This window comes from Rattus norvegicus, chromosome 12, assembly GCF_021556685.1.
Source record: "Rattus norvegicus strain SHRSP/BbbUtx chromosome 12, alternate assembly SHRSP_T2T, whole genome shotgun sequence".
Classification (NCBI taxonomy): Eukaryota; Metazoa; Chordata; class Mammalia; order Rodentia; family Muridae; genus Rattus; species Rattus norvegicus.
In genome coordinates this window covers 41715708-41738308 of record NC_141545.1, presented here as the reverse complement: position 1 = coordinate 41738308, position 22601 = coordinate 41715708, and the positions used below count along the sequence as shown (strand labels likewise).

General features: G+C 54.2%; 1 protein-coding gene across 13 annotated transcripts in view; it reads right to left on the bottom strand.

Moving 5' to 3' along the window:
- Cux2 (cut-like homeobox 2) overlaps window positions 1–22601 on the bottom strand; it is a 189616-nt gene that overhangs the window by 6982 nt on the left and 160033 nt on the right. For 6 of the 13 annotated variants that reach the window (NM_001415781.1, XM_087578104.1, XM_087578107.1 and 3 more), the window contains 15 exon segments: window positions 276–464; window positions 1722–1991; window positions 3250–3415; window positions 3946–4724; window positions 7768–7869; window positions 8649–9293; window positions 10073–10172; window positions 10267–10315; window positions 11930–11988; window positions 12068–12259; window positions 14457–14561; window positions 17608–17656; window positions 18882–18948; window positions 19644–19720; window positions 20999–21119. In NM_001415781.1, the coding sequence (NP_001402710.1) occupies window positions 276–464; window positions 1722–1991; window positions 3250–3415; window positions 3946–4724; window positions 7768–7869; window positions 8649–9293; window positions 10073–10172; window positions 10267–10315; window positions 11930–11988; window positions 12068–12259; window positions 14457–14561; window positions 17608–17656; window positions 18882–18948; window positions 19644–19720; window positions 20999–21119 (2970 nt within the window). 13 annotated transcript variants of the gene reach the window in all.

The following is a 22601-nucleotide window of genomic DNA, read 5'->3' as shown; positions in this document are numbered from 1 at the left end:
AAGGAACTACTGGGACCCTGGTCTCTTACACAGTGGGCCTGCTCTCTACTGCAGAACCTGGGGAACAAACAGTTTGTCTTGAAGAGAGAAGGAGGTCTGAGAGGGAGCTGGGGTGGTGTGCAGCTGAGGTCAGCAAGGCCGTGTGCCGGCTCTGGGTGTGTGAAATGCCCTTTGTGGTTTGGGTGGGGGACGTGGGCATCTGGATTGCCGTCAGCCTGGGGTCTTCAGAGCGGGACTGGAACCTGGTTACCCAGCCACCCCTGCCTGCCTCTCACCTTTCTTCTCCAGCTTCTTCACATCTCGAAGCTTTTCCACATTGTGGGGGTCGCTCAGCCACAGCCGCATGCGCACAAAGGGCTCCCGGCCCTTCAAGCTCAGCTTGTGCCAGGGCTTGGGCCTCGACAGCAGGTCTGACACGGAGCCCTGTGTTAGCCCCAGGATGCTCTCACCAAACAACCGCTGCCCTGGGGACAGGGCAGAGGGCAACTGTCACCTCAGACCCAGCGCAGAGACCCACTCTCAGGAGAGTCAGAGGGGCAGGCCAGGGAGGTAGGCCCAGGACTCTGTCTGCACAAGAGTTTGGGGAGGGCCAGCACTGGACAGTAACCCAGAAACTGTTCTTATGTTAGTCAAGTTCTTCCTTCTCAGGGGAGCACCCCAGGAAACTACCAGCAGACTCCTTGTACCCCACCCTCCCGCCCCCCAAGGATACCCTCGCAGATTCAGTCTCGATGTCTGACCTCTGAGCCAGTAATCATCCCCTCAAGATCAGACTAGAGGAACACCTCCCCAAGGGCACCGGGCAGGCTCTTGACTCTTTGATGGTGAGGTTGCCTGGGTACCTATGCATCCCATGCAGCCTGGGTAAGCTTGCTACCCTACTTTCTCGCCACCGCTGCCCATCTCGAGCTTTTGACTTGTGTGTTCTAAGAATCTCACTCTATAACTGAGACTCGTGATCCTTTTGCCCCAAGCTCTCAAGGGCTGTGATTACAGAGATGTGTGATACACCCAGGGCACAGGGAGGCCAGAGGTCAACCTCGGCTGTCGATTACTCTCTAAACTTCAGCTTTTGGAGTCGGGTTTGGAGTTTGGAGTTTGCAGGGGGTTCAAACTCCAACCATTTGCCAAGCCTATCTGACTTTTAACTTTAGGGTTTTTTTTTTTGTTGTTGTTGTTTTGTTTTTGTTTATTTGTTTTTGAGGAAAGGTCTCACCTCACGCTATAGCCTAGGCAGGCTTTGAACTTATGGCAATCCTCCTGCCTCAGCCTTCTAAGTGCTAGGATTACGGCATGTGTACAGTGCCCAGCTCCTGTGGTATTTTTAGATCACACTGTTCCTCTCATAATAGAAGTCACAGTGACAGCATCCTTGGTTGGGGGTAGAGCTGGCATGCATCTGTGACTCGGAGGAATGTATGAAATAGTGAAGGAAAATGCTACACTTCTTGCTGGCTCCCCAAGAGCACAGCACATGGTCATGGGGAAACATCATTGCTGAAGTGACTGAGGCTTCTTAAGGCCCCTGAAGGGCCATTTTGAGAGCCCAGATGCGCTACCTCCCCTTTGTTCCTTGGCAGGGGCCCTGGTCAGAGTCATGTGCCTAACATGGTGTTGCATCCTCAGGGCTGGCTGGACTTCCATTGGAAGTCCCAGTGACGCTGTGCTCCAAGCTGAGAAGAGCTAAGGCTGCAGGCAGAGCTTGGGCCCCCACCACGTACCTAGGTTGTTGTCCGTGAGGACCTCCTTGACTCTCTTGGTGATGGAGTATGTGTCCAGCTCTGGGGACATGGCCACCATCTCCTGGATGCCCCCCGTAGTCTGGCTGCTTGAGAGGGGCTTCCCACCCAGGGTGGAGCTGGCCCGGCCCTCGGGTTGCTGATTCTCCTTGCTGCTTTCTAGGGACAGGCCCAGAGGCTCCTGGGAAGTCTTTTCAGGCTCCGTGGGGCTTGGGGGAGGTGATGGTGAGGACGTTGGCTCCGTGGGGCTGGCTGCAGGAGAGAGACAGTGGAGCAGTCACAGCCGGGGTGTGCCTGGGCAGGATGGCTTGTCAGAGCTCAGACTGGTACCATACACTTGTAGCCACCACAGTGTACCCAAGAAGGGACCGACCCTCCCCCAGGAAAGCACTTTCTACTGCATGATGGTTCAACTTCTTTCAAAACTTTTAATTTGAGATATGAGTCTCCATATATGGCTTTGAACTCACAATCCTTCTGCCTCTGTCCCTGCCCTCCCCCCGCCCAGAGTGCTGCTTACCTGTCCACCACCTGTCTGGCCTGTCTCCCGCCTCACTGCCACCTGTCTGGCCTCCTGTCACCTCTGTTGCTTATCGGTCTCTGTCAGATGTTTGTCTTGCCTGTCATCTGTCTGTCTACAGTCTGCCTTCTGTCTGTCCACTGCCATCTGTCAGTCTACCAATAGCCTATCCTTTTTTTTTAGCCACAAATTGAAAGGGAGCTCTAATCCTGTCACAGAGGTGGGACCTGAAATTCTGTCACCCGATACTCTGTTCTGGTTTGTAACCCTGCTAGAAGTCCTGGTTCATTTCTGTGACTTGAGGTATGGTTTCTTTGCCAGTTCCCCATTTTACTGACTGGGTTACCAACCCCTGGCTACATTCATTGCTCCTTTGTGGTCTCTGGAGCAGGTGGGCCATCCTGCCCGAAGCCACATGTTCTGAAATAAATGCTACCTGCAGGACCCCAGCATCCCTGCATATGGGCCCTGTAACTTCAGGTAACCCTCTGCGCCTCTTGTTTCTAGCCCTGCAAAGTTTAGGCTCCACTCTGAGGATGGCGTCACCTCCGAACAGAACTGGCCCAGGCCTGTGCTAAGATAGGTTCAGAAGAACAGCATGGAGTCTCTAGGGAGCTGGCGAGTTTGATCATGTTGGGGCACAGGGCTCTGCTAGCTGTGTTTGTCCTCCCTGTTCTAACTGCCTGGGCCCGGGCCTTCTGCACCTCTGCTGGGTGGAAACCTCCTTCCAGGGGGGACAGAGGAGCGAAAAGGGAGCATGGGTCAGGGACAGCTGTCCAGGTGACACAGTTGAATGGCGTTTGGGATGGAGAGAGGGCAGAGGCGGGCACTTTTCTTTTTTCTTTTTCTTTTTTTTTTTTCGGAGCTGGGGACCGAACCCAGGGCCTTGCCCTTGCTAGGCAAGCGCTCTACCACTGAGCTAAATCCCCAACCCCCAGAGGCGGGCACTTGAGCCTACTGACTTGGGGTAGAGCCTGTGCCCTCACTCACCCTGGCTAGCGCTGGGCTGCTGGTTTGGGGCCTGGCCCTGGCCCAGCTGGTCTGATAGCCACAACTGCATGCGGATGAAAGGCTCCCGGCCCTTCTGTGTCAGCTTGCTCCATGGCTTTGGCCGTGACAGCATGTCACTCACGCTGCCCTGAGACAGTCCCAGGACCTGCAGGTGGAAGGTGGGTCAGCAAATCCCATATGTGGCCTTCCTGGCCCCTCCCAGGCCTTTTAGAACCCGCTCTCTGTGTCCCCAGAACCTGATCCTTAAGGGCATGCCATGGTCCCCTCCAGGATGCTACTCTGAACCTCCTGCTTAAGTCTCTTCTCCCAGTTCTAGCTTTGTGACCCTTTCTCGAACCTCTCCTCTTTAAACCTAAAGTTCCAGTACTGGCTGGGAACATTAAGGAATAGGCTGGACTGAATCCTTACCCTTCATGGATCATGGCTGGATCATGGGAACTACAAAGGCTGTAGAGGGTAGGGGACTGGCTGCTAACTGGCTCAGGGTCCAGGGATAACTAGATGCATGACAGACATCTGACTGGGCTGCCAAGGAGTAGCTTCCTACCTGGGTCACCCTCCAGTCTATAGGTCTTAGGGCTGAGGTCTCAGTGGGCCTTGCTCCTGCCACTCCTCCCCCCCCCCCCCCCGTCCCCCCTACCCTTGCAAACCTCCCCCATCCCCCGCAGTCCACACCTTCTCCCCAAAGATGCGCTGGCAGATGCCGTTCTTGGCTAGCTTCTCCTTGACCTGGCGGGTGAGCTCCAGAGTGTCTACCTCCCGGTACATGTATAGCTCGTATTGCTCGGGTGTTAGGGGCGGCACAGTGGGCTTGAGTGTGCGGGGCACATACGCTGGGTAGTAGGGCAGTCGCCCGCCACCCACCTCGGAGACTCCGGCCTCGGCCTTGAGCTCTCCCACCCTGGGGGCCTCGTCCTCCCCCATGCCCGTAGCCGCTTCGTCCTCAGGGGCAATGGTTGCCTCGTCCCCACGGGGCCAGGCTCGCCCATTGGGCTGTCCCGAGTAGCTGGAGGAGGAGGAGAGGGAAGGTGACACGGAGGCGTAGGGACGGCTGAGCAGACCACGGTCTGATGCCCAGTGGTGATCAAAGTAGCCAGCGTCGCCGATCTCTGACTTCACCTTGCGGATGATCCGCTGCACAAATGCAGCGGGGGACAGGACAGCAAGCGGCGCCTGCGCACTGCCGCTACTGCTGCTGCTGCAGCCGCCGTCTTCCTGCTTCACGCAGGCCAGGGCCCCATTCTGGCTCATAGTGGCTGGCGAGGGCCGCTCCGGAGGAGAGGGAGGCACTGAGCGGCCCCTGGGACCCGACTCCATCTCCAGCAGGGCCTGCTGCTGGGCTTGCATTTCGCGGCGGGCTTGTTCCAGAATGTTCTTGATGGCGTCTTCCGAGGTGCTGGAGGAAGCTGTGCCGTTGGGGATGCTCACGGAGGCAGGGGAGTTCTTGGACTCACCTGTGGGAAGGTTGAGAGGGTGGACGGGGGCCCCTCAACAACGGGAGGACTGGTAAGTCATGGTATGTCTGTCCGTCTGGTGCAATATTAGGCAGGCATTAAAAAATCAGGCCAATAGCAAAATCTTAGTATATGTGGAGAAAGCATTCCTTTTCTCCAAGGTCGAGAAAGAGTCAGTAACTCAAAGATGCTCTTTCATGAATTCTACAACAAAAACCATGGCGGAAACCCAAATGTCCAAAGAAAAAACAGTGGTTAATGAGGCTGGGCAAACAAAAAGTCCACGTAAGAAGTAAGCAGAGAGAGAGTGTCACAAACCCAGGCCGTGTCTCAGGACAGCAATTGATCAGGGTGTGACTAGGGGCTGCCTCTACCCTCTAGGAAGTGTTTTCTGACTACTAGGCCAGGCAGGTCACTACGACCTTCCTCCAGGATCCTTCCCTGTGGGGACCACCCCACAGCCATTAGAATAACATTTCTTGCAAACTAAAAGTAACAGAACACTACCAGTCACGGAAAGTAACCCAGCATGGGTCCACGCTGGAACAGAGGAAAACATTTAAAACAGGAAGGGAGCCAAGGATAATGACCCAGGAAGTGCCGGTCACATGGCTTCAAAGTCCAGCAGCAGACTGGGGAGTGGTTGCTTACCCGACAGGCTTGTCTCTTTAGGGGCTGAGAATGCACTGGAATGGTGACAGAAAGAAACTATTAAAGCCAACCCCAGGGGTTGGGGATTTAGCTCAGTGGTAGAGCACTTGCCTAGCAAGCACAAGGCCCTGGGTTCGGTCCCCAGCTCCAGAAAAAAAAAAAAAAAAAAAAAAAAGAAAAGGAAAAAAAAAAAAAGAAAAAAGAAAAAAAAAAAAAAGCCAACCCCAGGATCAGTAAAAAAAAAAAAAAAAAAAACCCTGTCTTGGGGCGACTTGGGCCACCCGATGTCCTCCTCTGGCCTGTGTGTACCAGATATATTTGTTAATCTCACGTCGTGTAATTTCACCCCAAATTGAGACTCCCCTCTTCCAGCTGAGCCTGGGGATAGGCCTGCTTGCCATCTCAGCCACTAGGTAGGCTAAAGCAGGAGTTCAAGGCCAGCCGCCTGCACAGCACATGAGCTATTTTTATTAAGGACTGGGTAATGGAGCTGGGGGTGGGTAGGTGGGGTGGAGCCTAGAACTCAGGAGATACTGGGTTCAACACCAACATCACAAAAGACAACCAAACTAGAGCAAACTCCTTGTTTAGGGCCACAGGGGTCACACCTGCTTCCTTACCCAACCCCCTGCTGCCGGATACTTAGGCTGTTTCCAGCCAGTCCAGCTCATTTCTTGTTTCTTTGAGGCAGGGTTTCTCTGGGTAGCCCCAGCTGTCCTAGAACTTCCGCTGTGACCAGGGTGGCCTCGAACTTGGAGATCCCCTGGCCTCTGCCTCCTGAGTGCTGGGAGTAAAGGCCTGTTGTTGCTGCTGCTGCTGCTGCTGCCACCGCTGCAGCCACATGCCCCTCATCCTCCGGGATGGCTGGTCAGTCCCCTGTGCTTGGCTTTCCCAGATGTCTGGAGCATATGGGGGGTGGGAATGGGGTGTGTGGCCACCCTTGCAGCTTAGTACTGCGCGTGAGCATTCCCTTTAGCCCTACCGCTGACTTTAAGGCTCCCCCCATCTGTTTCTGGCCCTGGAGGGGAAGCAGTGTGAATATCAGGCACCCACGGTCACACACGGTCTGTGTGATTGGACTTGAGACCTCACCCACATCTGTAGCCCTCCTACTAGCATTCAGTAGGAGCCCGTGGTGGTGGTGGTGGTGCACACCTTTAATCCCAATTGAGAGGCTAAGGTGTCCCCGTAAGAGTCAGGCAGATCTCTGTGAGTTCAAGGCCAGCCTGGTCTACAGAGAAAAATTCCAGGACAGCCAGGGCTACACAGAGAGACTCTGTCTTAAAAAAAAGAAAGAAAGAAAGAAAGAAAGGAAGGAAGAAAGAAAGAGAGAGAGAGAGAGAGAGAGAGATGGCTCAGTGGTTAAGAGCATGAGTTCAATTCCCTGCAACCACAACCATCTGAAATGGGATCTGACACCCTCTTCTGGTGTGTCTGAAGATAGCGACAGTGTACTCATATACATAAATAAATAAATCTTAAAAAAAAAATCACGAATGGTTCAGAGGATTAGCTGGTAGGGAAGTGTCAACTCCTGCTGGGTATGTCCCCTCTCCTGTGGCCTCTCCCAGGGACAGAGGGGCCTCCACATTAGGTCAGTCATTCACACATTTTCCTCCTAGGACTTTGTGACTGGAACACCTGCATCAACCCTCCACCAGGGGGCAGCAGAGACCGCACAGTGGGGTGGGAGGACTGGGCCCAGCGTCCCAGGATACAGTGCAGGATCTCAGTGTGCAACCTGGTGCTGGCCACAGAAGCCCCCAAGCCAGTGGCAGGGACAGCCATACTGCCAGAGTCATTGAGTGCAGGAACAGAAGAAAGAAGCCAGTTTTGACTCTAATGCTCTGTCCACACAATCTTGTGTGTACCTGCCCCTGGCTGGTGAGCTGACCTCACGTGATCCTCCCACAGCCTGCAGGAAGGAGAGCTAATGTCATTCCCTTCTTAGAGATGAGAAGAGGGAAGCACAGAGAGGCGAAGTCACCAGTACAAGGCCACACAGAGAATCAGCCTCTGAGCCAGGATTTATGGCCAGCCCTGCTAGGTCATAGCAGGAAGCATACCAGCCTGTCTGGATAGGGTGGGAGGCTTCCTGGAGGAGGAGAAGCATGTAAGAAAGTGAGTGGGAGATTTCCTGGGCACGGGGATAGTCTCAGGGTCCATAGTGGGCCAGACCAGAAGAGTCCTGGGAGAGGTTTGACGGGGTCTTGCTGATCAGCTGAGATTTTGTTGTAGGGGCGGTAGTGAGCTACCAGAGATACAGTGGCGTACCTCTGTGCTCCAGGCAGGCTTCTAGGGTCCTGGAGGTTATACCTGGCCTTGGAACATTCTGGGGTAACAGAGGTGGTGCAGACAAGGGTCAGAGGTCACTGGCTGGGGCCATACTTACCCCCTTTCTGAGACTCAATCTCCTTCTTGGCCTGCTCCAGGATACTCTTGATGGCGTCGTCTGAGCCGGTCTCAGGAGTTCGGATTCTCGGGGTGATGCTGCCTGGGGGAGGCACGAAGGTGGCGGCTGTGGGGCCTGCAGGTGGGGGGTGGTCAGGCTCTAGAGGTGGGCAGGAGGATATGGACCATACTGTGTGTGTGTGTGTGTGTGTGTAATGGCAGGTGGTGTAGTGACTCCAGCTTTGGGGCTGGGACTGGAACTGGGGCCCTGTGCGTGCTAGGTCAGTGGTTAGCGCTGAGCTACGTTAACAGCAAGGAGACCCTGGCTTAACAGTAATGGGTCAGGATGGTAATAGTTAAGAGCTGACGTTTCTTTTTCTTTTTTTTCCCCGGAGCTGGGGACAGAACCCAGGGCCTTGCGCATGCTAGGCAAGCGCTCTACCACTGAGCTAAATCCCCAACCCCGAGCTGACGCTTCTTAACTTTTTTTTTTTATCTTTATTAACTTGGGTATTATTTCTTATTTACATTTCGATGGTTATTCCCTTTCAACATCCCCCTAAACACCCTCCACCCCACCCCCCACAGCTTCTTAACTTCTTAAGCAGTCCGGCCATTCAGGGTGCAGTGTTCAGTGCTCTGGGTCCTTTTAGCCCCTCCCCCAGGGGCCGACAGAGGGGGAAACTGAGGAACTGGCCCAGAGCTGAGGCTCAGCTGCTCAGAAAGGGCTGCAGAGCGAGGGAGGGGTGGCCCAGTGCGGGAGGGAGCAAGGTCCCGAGTCTTTCCCTCGAGATTGGGAGACCAAGGCACACAGGGTGGCAGCCTGCCCACCCTGAGGGTCACCCCTGGCTCAGGTGGCAGTGGGGCTGCTCCATAGCTCACCTCGCTGCCTCACCTGGATGGTGCGCAGGGCCAGCACGTTCTGCTCATCCGACAGGAACTGCTTCATCTTGATGAAGGGCTCCTTGCCCTTCACCGTGAGCTTGCGCCACGGCTTGGGCCGTGCCAGGATCTCACTCACCGAGCCCTGCGACAGTCCCAGCACATAGTGGCCAAACACACGCTGGCCAATGTTGTGCTTCAGAAGCTGCTCCTTCACCTGGAAGGCGATCTCGGCCGTGTCCAGCTGCTCCTCCTCTGGCCCAGCCCCGTCCACAGGCTCTGGGGCCCCAGAGGGCTCAGGGCCGGGCACTGGGGCGGCAGGAGCCGTTGGAGGCTTGGCACCGCCATAGAAGGCCGGTGGGAATGCCAGCAGGTTGCCCGTTTCCCCTTTGAAGGCAACTGGGGCCATCATATGTTTGGACAGCAGTGGGTCCCCAGCCAGCCTCTCCCCCGGTGCCAGGCTGGGGAAGGGGGACAGCGAGAAAGTCCTTGGTCCATCAGGACCCAGGCTGGGGCCCAGCAGGGGCTGCGTAGGGCTTGGGGACAGCGGGTCTTCAGGGCCTGGCGGAGGTGGAAGCTGAGGAGGGTAGGAGGGCTCCATGCCCAGTGAGCCCTTGATAGAGTCATCCTCCGAGGGGTCCTCCTCTAGAACACCAGGGGGGATGCACAGACAGACACAGACAGACAGACAGAGGTGCAGAGGTACCAATGGTAATGGAGGGGAGGGATGTGCAGAGGCGAAGAGATGGTTAGAGAGAGAGGGTGGGGAGGGAAAAAGAAAGCAGGGACAGGGAATACGGGTAATGGGGGGACAGGATGAGGGGAGGGCTAAGGCTTCAGAGGCCATAAATACCCATGCTTGCTGTTGCCCCCCACCCCCCAATACCAAACCCCACTTCCTCAGACCCGCTTCAAATGCTAGTTTGTGGGACCCATCTGCCACCATTGGGAACATTACCCTAGCAAGTAGGAACGGACTCACGGTCACCCCGTGCCTAGTCACTCGGGCCACCTAACACTTTCCATTTAAGAGACAAATGAAACTGCCACCTTGGGGACGGTCACCAGGCTACGAGGCCACTGAGCCACTTGTGGGCAGAAGGGAAATTTGAAGCTGTGGGCCATGCCCTGGGGGTTGGCTGTAGGATAGGGTACAGACACCTCCCGCTCCTGACCCCTGACTTCTTAAAGTTCCAGGATCCAGCTGGAGTCAGGGTCCAGGGAAGCCACTGGGAGCCTCGGGTCTGCCTGTGACCTCAGATATGGGAAGCATCACCCAGTAGGTGCTCAAGCATCACCCAGTAGGTGCTCAGCCCACACCCCTGGCCTCGTGGATGGCAGTGAGCCTGGGGCATGAAAAGTCCTGGGGCACCCTTGCCCAGCCCTCGGCCCAACTGACCCTCGGGGTGTTTCTCGTCTCCTACCAGGGCTGGCCAGCAGCGCGGGCTTTTCCAGCAGGAGCTTCTGTGTGGGGAAGAAGGCATCCTTGGCCATGAGCAGTGGGTCGTCAGGCTTGCCCAGCGCCTGAGGGGAGGGGAAGCAAGGCTGAGAAGGCATGGTTGGTGCAGACTTGGGGGTGGTCGGCTTTGGGGACAGGGATGGTGGCAGGGATATGTACCTGTGGGAGGCTGCACGTGCTGGAGGCCAGCTTCATGGCTCTCAGGATGCTGCCGGAGAAAGCAGAGGGGCCTGAGGTCAGCAGGCCTAGCAGGAGGAGAGCCCCGAGTGGGGTGCTGCCTATGCCTTCACTGCTTTGGACTCGTCCCAGGTGACCTGTGGGCTTATAGTGTACTTGCCTCCCCTCCCTCCACATCCCTCTCACCCACCCCTGTCCCCTGCTCCCCAAGACAGGGTCTCTCTGTGTAGCCCTGGCTATCCTGGAACTCTGTAGACCAGGCTGGCCTTGAACTCACAGAGATCTACCTGCCTCTACTTCCCCAGTGCTGGGATTAAAGGCTTGTACCACACCCACCACACTAAGCCATGCTTGCCTTTCTTTTTTTCTTTTCTATATTTCCTTTTACATATGGTCTCATGTAGTCCAGGCTAGCCTCAAACTCATTATGTAGTGGAGGCTAGCCTTGGATTCCTGATCCTCCTGCCTCTACTTCCCAAGTGCTGGGAATTACAAATGTCTGGGCCCACCAATCTGTTCTTCCTTTTGTCTCTTCTTTCTGCCTTTCTCCTCGCTTTCCCTCACCCCTTTCTCTCCCCTCCTCTGTGGTTCTCAGGAAGGAACCCGGGGCCTTTTGCATACCATACATGTCCTCTGCCATTGAGCCACCCTGCCTTGGGGTTTTAGGTGGACATAGGGAGAAACTGTCAAATACATATTTTTCCAGAAAGTTCCAAAATGCAAACTGGATTTGCCTTGGGCTGCACACTAAGTATGAAGGTGGCCTCACAGGAAGGGGGAGATGTGCAGTCACTGTGCACATGGGAGAAGAGACGATAAAGTCACAAGAAGCTGAGCCTAGGTACCATGGGGGACACTGCTGTGGTCATATCAGGCCCGGGGCTTAGGCATCTCACCCTGGTGACACCAAGGGACAACTGTCAACTGGAAAACTGTGCCAACTGCAGGCCTGAAGTCACGTGTTCTGGTGAGCCCCGCATGCCCACTGCTTGCTCTGATCTGGCTGCCGTGCAAGTCCCCAGCTTCTGCACGGTGACAAGGTAACTATTTCCACCTCTTCGTGGAAAAGGACCAGTGTGCTGGTTCTTTTCTCTATCAACCTGACACGGGCTAGAGTCTTTTGGGAAGACGGAGCCTTCACTGAGAAGATGCCTCCATGAGACTGGCCTGTAGGCAACTCTGAGGCATTTCCTTGATTTAGTGATTGCGAAGGCCCAGCCCATCTGCAACCGAAGTGCTCCTGGGTGCTCTAAGCAAGCAGGCTGAGCCAGCCATGGGGAGCAAGCCAGTAAGCAGCAGCCCTCCATGGCCTCTGCATCAGCTCCTGCTCCAGGTTCCAGCCTTGGCTTCCTTGGATGACAGACTGGAACCGGAAAGCTACAAGATGGCCTTGTTGGCGCTTAATCACAGCGACAGAAATGGAACCAGGACAACCAGTTTGTTTTGCTGAGGTCCAGGCTGGGCTGACAGGTCTCCTGCCTCGGCCTCCTGAATGTGCCACTAGCGGGCACGTGTCACCATGCCTGGCTCTGACCGGACCAGTTTTGACGATCCGGATACCAACTGGAGGAGATGCGGACCCCAGAGTGGGCAGCTGGGAGAGGAGGTAAGGAGCTTTCTGAACAGTTCTGGTCAGCATGGTTACCTTAGCTCTGTTTTAATCTCTTCATAGTCAGCCTGGGCCTCCAGCTTTTCTTGGAGTTTCTGGAAGACAAAAGGGTCTAATGAAGCTGGCCCCTTGCTCCCAGCCTACCACCACCACCCCTGATACCCCGGGACCTGCCTCTATGGCCTCAGACTTGGCCGCTAGCTGCCGCTCCAGATCAGCGATTTGGTTGGCTGAGACCTCTTCCAGCTCCTGCAGAGAGTGCCGCAGCTGCTGGGCGTCCTTCAGCAGCCTGAGGATCTCCCTGTCCTTGGAAGCCAGCGCTGCCTCCAGCCGGGGCCCTGAGCACAGGGCGAAGCTCACCTTCTCCTGGGGACAAAGAAGGCTGTGAGTGGCTCTGAGGGGCAGAATCCCAGCATGCCATCCCTGGACCTCAGGCAGAAGGGAACTTCTGTCTGGTGATCTGATACTGTCGTGCGGCCTGCACGGTTCTGCTTACGTAAGCCACACTCCAGTCAGGACTTTTGCTGTCAAAAGTACAACCATGGCTGGGTGTCATGGTAAAACCTCTGCACTCTGGAGTCAAAGGCAGGGGGATGACCACAAGTTCTAGGTCAGACTGAGCTACACAGTGAGAGCCTGCCTCAAACAGACAAACAAAACAAAATAACCCCCCCTAAACAAACAAACAAACAGAACCTAGAAAAAAAAGTGTCTGTTGGTAAAGTAGGGTCCTAAATTTCATCTCCGGAATTGTGTGCAAAAGCTGAGTGTGGTGGCCCTCATGTATAACCCCAGCCCCTGGGGAAGCAGAAGCAATTGGATGCCTGGAGCTCCCTGGTTAGCCTAGGCTAATCCATGTGGTCTAGGTCAGTGAGAAATCCCATCTCAGAAAATGAGGTGGATAACCTTGGGGGAACAGCATCCAAGGTTGTCCCCTGGCTTCTGTATACACAGGAACACTCGGATACATGGATGTAGCCATAGGTGTACATGTATATGTACACACATACAAAAGTAAAAACAGAAAGAAGCTGGCTGGGAAGGAACTGTAGCAAAGACAATTCCAAAATAGGTTTGGGGTCCTGGGTCAGTATAGGTCTCTCGCCAAGGGAAATGACCCATCCAGAAAATCATTGACCCTCAGGGCCACACCAGACACATTGCATCCACAGGCAGTGTGACTGTGGTATCTCCTGATCTGCTCCATGCCTGTCCCCCATCTGGGGTCTTTGAAACTGCCCCCGAGTCTTCATTCCATCTAGGACAGGGGACAGGCTGTTCTCTGTGGGACCTGGGTGAGGCATCTCTCGGGCTCCATTACACGATCTAAGAAGTACTTAGGGAAAAAAAAAACTCTTTACACACAAAAACAACCCCACCACCACTAATCCAGCCTTCTTCCTTGGAGATAAATGCCAATTAAAACAGGAAGCGGATGCCATTAATACATTAAATTAATTAGCATCAAGTGCCACTGTTGTACTCAGGAAAACTGCCTCCCAAACGGGCCGGCCGGGATTCCAGTGTGGCTGCTTAGCCATTTGCAGGTTCCTTGGGGGTTAATTAAGGAACACTGGTGACTCCTCCCCAGGTGGCCAAAGTTCCCAGTCTCTCCGGACACTTCTGTGAGACAGTCACCTAGTAAATCACCCGAGACTCTTGGGACACAATCACATTTACCTTCCTTAATTCTTATGCAAACACACACACACACACACACACACACACACACACACACAGAGTGAACTTTTTGGCCATAGAAGACCCACAGTCGCTGATACACACCACGCCAGACACGCGTGGGCTCAAGAGGCCATGAACTCTGAAGAGCAGAGCTTGACTCTGCTCATGGTAACAGCCAAAAACATTGGCTCTTCCCCAGTTCCTTCTAGAGCCAAGCAGTTCTCTCCGTAACCTTGTAAGCTAGTGAGGCACGGTCAGCGTGTGCACACCTATAGAAGGAGTTGTGACATCATCGCCTCGGGTTTGGTAGCCGGGACCGGCTCTTTACAGCACGTGGCTGGCGGAAGGAGCAGGTCCCACCGGGGTCGCTTGTAAGTTTTAGGACTTACAGGCTGAAATACAAGCCCTAAGCCATCTCACAGTCCCTGGTCAGGGCTGAAAGGTCCCAAGCGACCACCAAGCAGTGAGAGCTCAGTGCTCAGCAGCACCCTCTGGTGGCCACCACTCACAATGCCCTGTTGTCCCAATCCTAGTGCCCCCCTGTAATGGGGTGGAACCTTCTTGGCCTGGGGAACAACTCCAGCATTCCCAGGCAAGGTGAGGAAAGCATCGGAAGGAAGGCAAAAGGCTTTTCATTAAACAATAGTCAGTGGAAGCTTGCACACTTAAAGCAGCACGCGCACGGCGGTACCCTGTTGATTTAGCCGGTCACTGTAACTCTTCACTACGCTGACCTTAACAATGCTTTCTGCGTATAGAGACCCGTGTGTGTCCCCGCTCACATTCACAATGGCCCTCCCAGTGCCTTTTCCTGCGTGCAGAGACATGGGCTCCCCCAATCTCTCCCTCTGCCTCCCCCACTTCTCAGGTGCATCCTTACCCCACCGGGTCCCTGCGGGGAGCAGCAAGCCAGGCGAATGGAGCTGTTGACCGATGCCAGCTGCTCCCGGAGGCTTTCTACCTCCCGCTGGGCAGCCTCTGCTCGCTGGGGAAGAGAAGAGGGGAGCAGGTGAGAGAGAGGGAGCACAAGGACCCCCTACACCCGTTCCACCCTGGACTTCCAAGGGTCTAGGTTCCCATAGTCCTGAATGCAGGCAGGCCAGGACCTGGGAAACCCTGTCACTGAGCCCCAGGGTGGGCACAAAGGAAGAGCTGCCTTCCCCTCACCTTTTCTGGTGAGATTGTATTTCTAAACAGAGGCCGTCATAGATGGCTCTAGGTGATGCTGGGATACCTGGAACCCAAAAAGTGAAAACACGCTTTCTGCCAGGGAGGGAAGGGCAGGAAGGGTGCTGTCTGCACCCGTCCCTAGGCAGTTCTGTCCAATACTCAGGCCTGTGTTTGTTCTCAGGCTCTGGACTGAGCTCTAGGGGGATCTGCAGAGGTGGTCTCGGTTCACTGGCTGTCGCAGCCTCTGGGTGAGTCCCTTGGCTTTCTAAGGGCTCAGTCTCCCTTTTACAAAATGGAGGTTATTAAAAACATCAGAGGAGGCCCTAGTGCTCAAAGGGGGAACAGGTGTGGTAGGACTTAACTCTATCCACGTATTTACTTGGTCGTTTATTTCAGGGTCTTCTATAGATGGGCTGACTTTGAACTCGATGTGTAGCTGAGGATAACTTTCATTTCCTGGTCCTCCTGTCTCTACCATAAGTCTGTACCACCACACCTGGCTATAATCTCTTTTCTCAAGCCCATGTCATTGGCAAAGAGCGAAACATTTGGTCACACAGTACTGGCCACATCATCAGCCAGCCAGACCAGACCCTGCAAAGGTAGGATCGGTTTGGCTCCATTTGCATGTCCTGGAGGCACAGAATCCTTGGCCAATGATCCCTCTTTGGAGAATCGGACCCACCCATCATCCGCTCCTGCCTGTATGAGATGGTGTCTCCATGAGGTTAACTGCGTAGGTGTTGGTTGGGACTGGGGAAAGATAGGATTAACTATAAAACAATCATCTAGGGGCTGGGGATTTAGCTCAGTGGTAGAGCGCTTACCTAGGAAGCGCAAGGCCCTGGGTTCGGTCCCCAGCTCCGGAAAAAAAAAGAACCAAAAAAAAAAAAAAAAAAAAACAATCATCTAAGGTGGTGTGGCTAGAGCAGATCCAGCAATCTATAACCCACTCTCTGTCCTTACAAATAAAGCTTTATTGGCACGCAGGAGTGCACACTCGTGGACCACAGCGCACAGGTTTTCCCGCTGCAGTTGCGAAGTTGCCTGTTGGGCATACAAAATGTGGTTCTCAGAGAGCTAAAATATCTGTTGGCTGGTGTCTGAAACGGAAGCTGCTGTCCTGCAGTAGGTGGATGTGTGCTGGTGGGTACAGGAGAGACATACACCAGAGAGGCAGGTAGAGCCTGTGAGGCTGGTGTGGGTCTGCTGGTTGGTTTGTAAATGGGTGAACATCTCTGGAAGGAGAGCCCAGAAACTGGTCAGACAGGTTGCTGGGGCAAGAGGCACTGCCTTAGATCTGTCTTCACTCACCTTTTCTGAATTTTGAACTATGTGAGTGAATTACTTTTCCCCCTCCCCATGAATTACTTTTTTTAAAGTATAAGATAGGGCTGGTGGTGCTTTTAGTCCCAGAAGAAGGCAGGGGCAGGCAGAGCTCTGTGAGCTCCAGGCTAGCCTGGTCTACATTTCAAGTCCCAGGCTAGCCCTCTCTCAAAAAACCAAAACCACTAAAAATGCTATGCAACTGATATAAATGGGGGGGGGGGTCTGTAGTGACAACTTTGGTGTTTTGGTTTCTTTTAAAAATACAGAGGTATTGGGGCTGGGGATTTAGCTCAGTGGTAGAGCGCTTACCTAGGAAGCGCAAGGCCCTGGGTTCGGTCCCCAGCTCCGAAAAAAAAGAACCAAAAGAAAAAAAAAACAAAAAAAAAACAAAAACAAAATAAAAATACAGAGGTATTATAAGAATATGTTTCATTTTAATCCCAGGTGCGGGAATATGGGCTGCTTCAGACTGTCCACACAGCAGCTGACCGTGATGTGCCTCGTCCTCTAGCAGGGGCGTGATTTTGCCAACATTGGATAATGCCTGTGACTGTATAACATTTGGAATTCTGGGGACTTTCCAGAGGATAGATCATGCTACGGCCCCAAGAAGTAGGGTGGGTTGTTGGTTGTTTGCTGTTGGTCACAGTTTGTTAAGTCGTCGTGTGCAAAGAAGAAACAAGAAGAACAAATCCGATATCCTGATGGCGAAGGTCAGACTTATCTCAAGGAACTCTACACCCCTAGTCAGCAGGAAGCAGTCTAACGATAACATCGGCTCCTTCCTCTCTGGCCTCTTTTCTCTCCTCTTTAGTCTTAGGGGTTAAAGGGGGAAAAGGGTGGAGAAGGGGGGAAGAAAGAAGAACCCACAGTGTCGGCTATAGGGGTCGTTTAATGATCACTAAGACACACAGGAGCTGGCTGAAGGTATGGCTCAGTTGGTAGCATTTGCTCAGCATGAAGGAGACCCCACGTTCCAATCAGTAACACAGTTTATACAAAGCCTAAACCGGATGTGGTGGCACACGCCTGTAATCCCAGCACTTGGGAGGTGGAGACAGGAGGATCAGGAGTTCAAGATCATCCTAGGTTACACTGGGAGTTCAAGACCAGCCTGAGATACAGCAGACTCTGCCTCGAAACAAACACAAAATTCCAACCAACCACAGGGGCAGAAGCCAGGAAAGTCTCTTTTACCACCACCCTGGCCCTGCCTCTCCTGGGTGGTCACTGATCCCATGGGGGCCAGAGCAGAGGCTCAGCAGCCTGCACTGTGCCCATAGAGACTGGCCTCAGGGCCTTGGGGATACCTCCATACCCACAGGCGGACAGTTAGATACTCAGTAATAAGGGTGTCATAGGCCCTTCCTGTGCTGCTCCTGAGCTGTGGTACTGCAGGGAGCTTGGCAAGGCCAGAGAGCTTGGGTCCAAATACCCCCAACCCAGCCCTGGGTTGGGTGCCCCACTCCCCCCTCAACCCTGCTCTCCCCCCCTCTCTCCCCCTCGCCAGGAGACTCCTGCTTACTGCTCACCTGGTTGGCCTTCTCCAGGTTCGTCATGATCAAGCCGACCTCATCGGCCCTGAGACACAGAGGAAAGGGGCCCTGAGACAGGCTGGCAGCTTCCACACGTATCTCGGCCCACAGGGCAGGGCCATGATGCTGCCCTCCACACTCCCCAGGAGAAAACACTGGGTGGGAAAAATCCTGACTGCTGGGAACTGGGGACTGGGCCTCAACCACCCTCCTCCCCGACACACACCTCTTTTTGTGAGATAGGGATTCTCTGTGTAGCCCTGGCTACCCTGGAACTCGATCTGTAGACCAGGCTGGCCTTGAACGCAGAGATCCGCCTGCCTCTGCCTTCTGAGTGTTGCCAGTGCCTACTACCTGCTCTTCTCAAAGGCATCCCACGGCCCAGTCTCCGGGAGCTGCAACCTGGGCTTTCCCTCACCTTACCTCTAGCGAGTGAGTGCCCTTCCCTCTAAGAACCAGTTCCTTTAATGCTCCTGTTGTAACTCCTCCCTAAGGGGGTCACTTGTCTACTGTACCATCCCCCCAGACTGTGACACTGGGGTTTTGGACAGGTCTGCCTGGCTTTCTGGGACCCTAGGACCTGTGGGACATGACTGGTCACATCCTTGCTTTGTGTATGCCTGAGGCCTCTGCTGGCACAAACTGCCCAAGGTGCCCAAGGTGTGTCATCTGAGGCTGCCTGCCTGGGCCACCCCTGCCTTCCCTCCCTGCCTCCAGCTCTTCCCTTGGAGAAACCAATTTCATGCTCAGTACAGTGCTTGCATACAGTAAGTGCTCATTAGTTTCTGTGAGCACACAGTAAGTGCTCATTAGTGTCTGTGAGTGGATTCATCACAGCCTGTTGCTGCCTGTGTCTCCTTTAAGGACAGGATCAAGGGTTCATGTTTCCTCTAGGGTCTCAGCCCAGTACCAGGTAAACTGTCGGTGCTCAATAAATGTTTATGAAGTGAGTGGTGACCTGAAGACGTGATTGCACTCTGAGTCATTTAGATGCTGTCACTTAGCCTCTACTGGTTGTACTGGGAAGCTGAGCAATGTCTAGGGCACACGGTAGAACCAGAGGTCAGGGGTCAGGGGTCAGGGTCAGGGGTGAGGTTGTTCAGTGGCCTCACTCAGGTAGGTCCAAGGGTGTTGTGACTCTGGTGTGTGAGTAGGATGGGACGATGGGTCAGGTGCATGCCTGGGGATGAGGAATGGAGTTGCTTAGAGAGTCAGAGGGAGGAGGCCTGTGTGGGGCAGACCGAGGAAGGAGGTGTCCCCAGCTCACTTACTTGGATGCAGCCTCCTCATCGTATTTCCTCCTCAGCTCCAGCAGCTCCGTCTGTGTGGCCTTTAGCGCTGGGAGGGGTGGAGGCCGGGTGAGGAGGGATAGCTGGGTGATCCCACCTCCCCCCTTTACCTTTCTGCCCCCACCCCATCAGGGAGTCAGTCTCAGCGGGAGCGGGATTGAAGAACTGGCAAGGTGGGGGACCCTCCTGACTGGGGCGGGGGACTCTCAGAGCCCAGGGAGTGCAGAGAGCAGTAGCTGGGTGAGGCTGTGGGGCTGTCCACTCTGTACCCCGAGGTCAGCCATGCTGACAGAGGTCTGTGACCTGTCGCTAAGCTTTCTCGAAAAATCCCAGTCTTACTGTTTTCTTGGCTTGGTTTTTAGGGACAGTTTCACAATATGGCTAAGGCTGGTGTAGAACACACTAGGTAGCTCAGGCTAGCCCCACAGCTTCCAGTTGCACTGAGAACTTTGGAAAGTAGGCTACTCAGGTGGCTGCCCAGGGCAGCAGCCACCTTCCTGACAATCTGGCTCTAACAGTTGTCCTAGTCACTATCTCTAGGTCACGGGCGCCATGGCTTAGTGCAGGCTGTCAAAGATTGGCCCCATGTGGGTCCATCTCAGCTTCTGACCCTGTTTCTTGCTTCCCCCTGTCTTCGGCCACACCAAATCTATGTCCCCAAGTTCATTGTTTCTCTGGACATACCCCCGATCCCCATGATGCTTCAAGCCCTGTTGAGGGCTGCCACCCAAGCCACGGTCATACCTGAATGTAACACCTTGATTTTCTCCTCTGCCTCCCCCAGCCTGGCTGCCAAGGTGACGTGGACTTCTTGGAGGCCCCTGCAGAGACACAGGGCAGCTCAGGCTGCTGGCTGGGACCTACTTGGTTCCGCCCTGAGCCAGGCTCTGCCCACTGTGTGCACCCCGTTCTATGTGAATCTGGTGCATTCACCCCACCACCACCTTCTCCGCTGCTACGTCCTCGGTGTCTGGGCCTCAGTTTCCTTGTCTGTAAAGCGGAGCTCCTAATGGATTCTGCCACAGTGGGTGACGTGGGGCCTGGCATGTCAGTCCCCAAACCTCCCTGGTTTTATTCACATTCCAAGGGTCATTCTGCCCCCTCTGTGTGGCAGGAATCTTGGATGCTCAGCCAGCCCACTGAGGCCTCCCCAAGGTGGGACCTGGCTGTGGCAGACCAGAAAGAGGGGCCCTGTGGGGCTGGAGGAAGGTAACACATACAGAACTGGATGCCAACCGCCTCCTTCCTAACAGGAAATGAACCCTTGACCCCAGATATTACTTCTGTCCCCTCACGGCTCCGTCCTTTGGCTACTCTCACCTCCTAGATGCCCCAGGCTGGCTCCTACCTCAGGGCCTTTGCCACGCCTCTTCCCATCTCCTTGGAGTCTCACTGACTGAGGACTTTACCCACCCCCTCTCCACGTCCCCCCTGGTGCACTAGAAAGACCACCCGTCTGTTCTCCGCACTCCTGCTGGATTCTCTTCACCATTACACCTACGTGCCTTGTCTTTATTTCCGTTCCTTCCGCCAGCCCCACTAAGCAGGAGCTTAGGCCCCGCAGACTCTCTCTGGGTGAGACTGATGTCTACTGTCCACTCAGGTCACGTCAAGGGGAAGGCCCTTGATGAAGTCAGTGGGCTTGTGGTAACCCTCAGATAATCTTAAGACCAAGGTAAGGAAGGCAGTGGTGTCCCCAGAGAGCTGGAGCCACGCCTGGGTTCTGTTACTGCCACAACTGACAAGAGCTCCATGACTTTGTGACCCCACATAGGTCTCTCTCTCTCTCTCTCTCTCTATATATATATATATATATATATATATATATATATATATATATATATATATATATATATATATATATATATATATATCCCCAAACAAACCTAAATCAACAATCAAAAAAAAAAAAAAAAACAAAAACAAAACCTGCTGTATATTTCTTCCGTATAAGGCTGATGAGTGTACCCATTCCCCAGTCAGGTCAACTGAGGCTTAAAGAACGAGCTTAGAGTTGTAGGGCCGGCCTCAGAGTCCCTCACCCTTTCCCATCTCCCTCCTGCCCGTGACTGGGCAGCCTGCCCTGCCTCCCTCCTCACTTCTGTCTCTCGGCCTCATCCTTCTGCAGCAAGGTGTCTGTCACGAGGGTGTCCTCGGGACCTGGCAGGTGGTTACCGTTGGCTGGCGTGTGCCCGGTGGGACACGTCCCCTCGTTCTGCTCTGCGGAAGACAGGAGGACCACACTCATCACCAGGACAGCTGCAGGCAGAGGCCTGCCTGGATGCCTGGGATCAGTTCCTCAGTTTATGGTTAGAGAGAGTAGGGTGGGGGTGGGGGAGGTGAGAACCCACTGGCCTACAGGCTGGCACGCTTACAAAGTGTGCTGGCTGGTTTGTATGTCAACGGGACGCAGGCTACAGTCCTCGGAGAGGAGGGAGCCTTGGTTAAGAAAATGCCTCTATAATGTAAGGCTGCAGGGCAAGCCTGCAGGACATTTTCTTAATTAGCGATTGATGATGGCAGGTGGGGCCATCCCTGGGCTGGTGGTCCTGGGTTCTATAAGAAAGCAGGCTGAGCAAGCCATGGGGAGCAAGCCAGTAAGCAGCACCCCTCCATGGCCTCTGCATCAGCTCCTGCCTCCAGGTTCCTGCCCTGCTTGAGTTCCTGTCCTGACTTCCTTCAGTGATGAACAGTGCTGTGGATGTGCAAGCCACATTAACCCTTTCCTCCCCAGCTCGTTTTGTGGGGTTTCATCGCAGCAGTAGTGATCTTGACTAGGACACAAAGCCAAGCTCTCCAAGTTCCAGCCTTTGCCAGAACACCCAGGGCCCCTTTTAACCATCCGTGCCCACCCCCTTCTTCTTTACTGTTTTTAAAATTATGCTAAAGTGTACGTAAGGTCTACCACCTACGCCATTCTCAACTGACACCTCGACAGTATCTGTGTGCTTGTGTGTGTCTGGTCCAAAGGAGACTCCCATTTCCCCAAATTCCGGGGATTAGACAAAAGCCAGCATTCCTCGGGAACTTGTGGAGCTTCTTCCCATCTACCAAAAGGACTGGCGGAAGGGAAAATGACTACCTGTGGCGTGTATTAGCACAGGGGGGGCCCACGTCGGCCTCCAGTCTCCTGCACTAGCACAAGTACCTAGGGTTGGGGATTTGGCTCAGTGGTAGAGCGCTTGCCTAGGAATCGCAAGGTCCTGGGTTCAATCCCCAGCCCCGGAAAAAAAAAAAAGATTGAGATATTTTAGGGGTTGGGGATTTAGCTCAGTGGTAGAGCGCTTGCCTAGCAAGCGCAAGGCCCTGGGTTCGGTCCCCAGCTCCAAAAAAAAAAAGAACCAAAAAAAAACAAAAAAACAAAAAAACAAGTACCTGTGACACATTCCATAGTCCCCACGGTGTCCACAGCAATTCCCACGCCCAGCTCACAGGCTTCCCTGTTCCCAGCCACTGTGTTCTGTATTACCCTGCCATTTTGGCTAGGCTCCTGCTTTCGCCCGCGCTCTCTCTCTCCCTCTCTCAGCGACCCCTATCCCCTTGGTCTCCCTTGCTCTGCTCCTGCCTCGTGCCAGCCATGTTCAATCTACTACTTTCTCTACTCTGGACTCTTCTCCCTGCCCCTAACAGCTCCCTCCTTTGTATCTACAATAAAACCTTCCCCTTAACCACACCATGGAGCGGCCATGTTGTCAGATTATA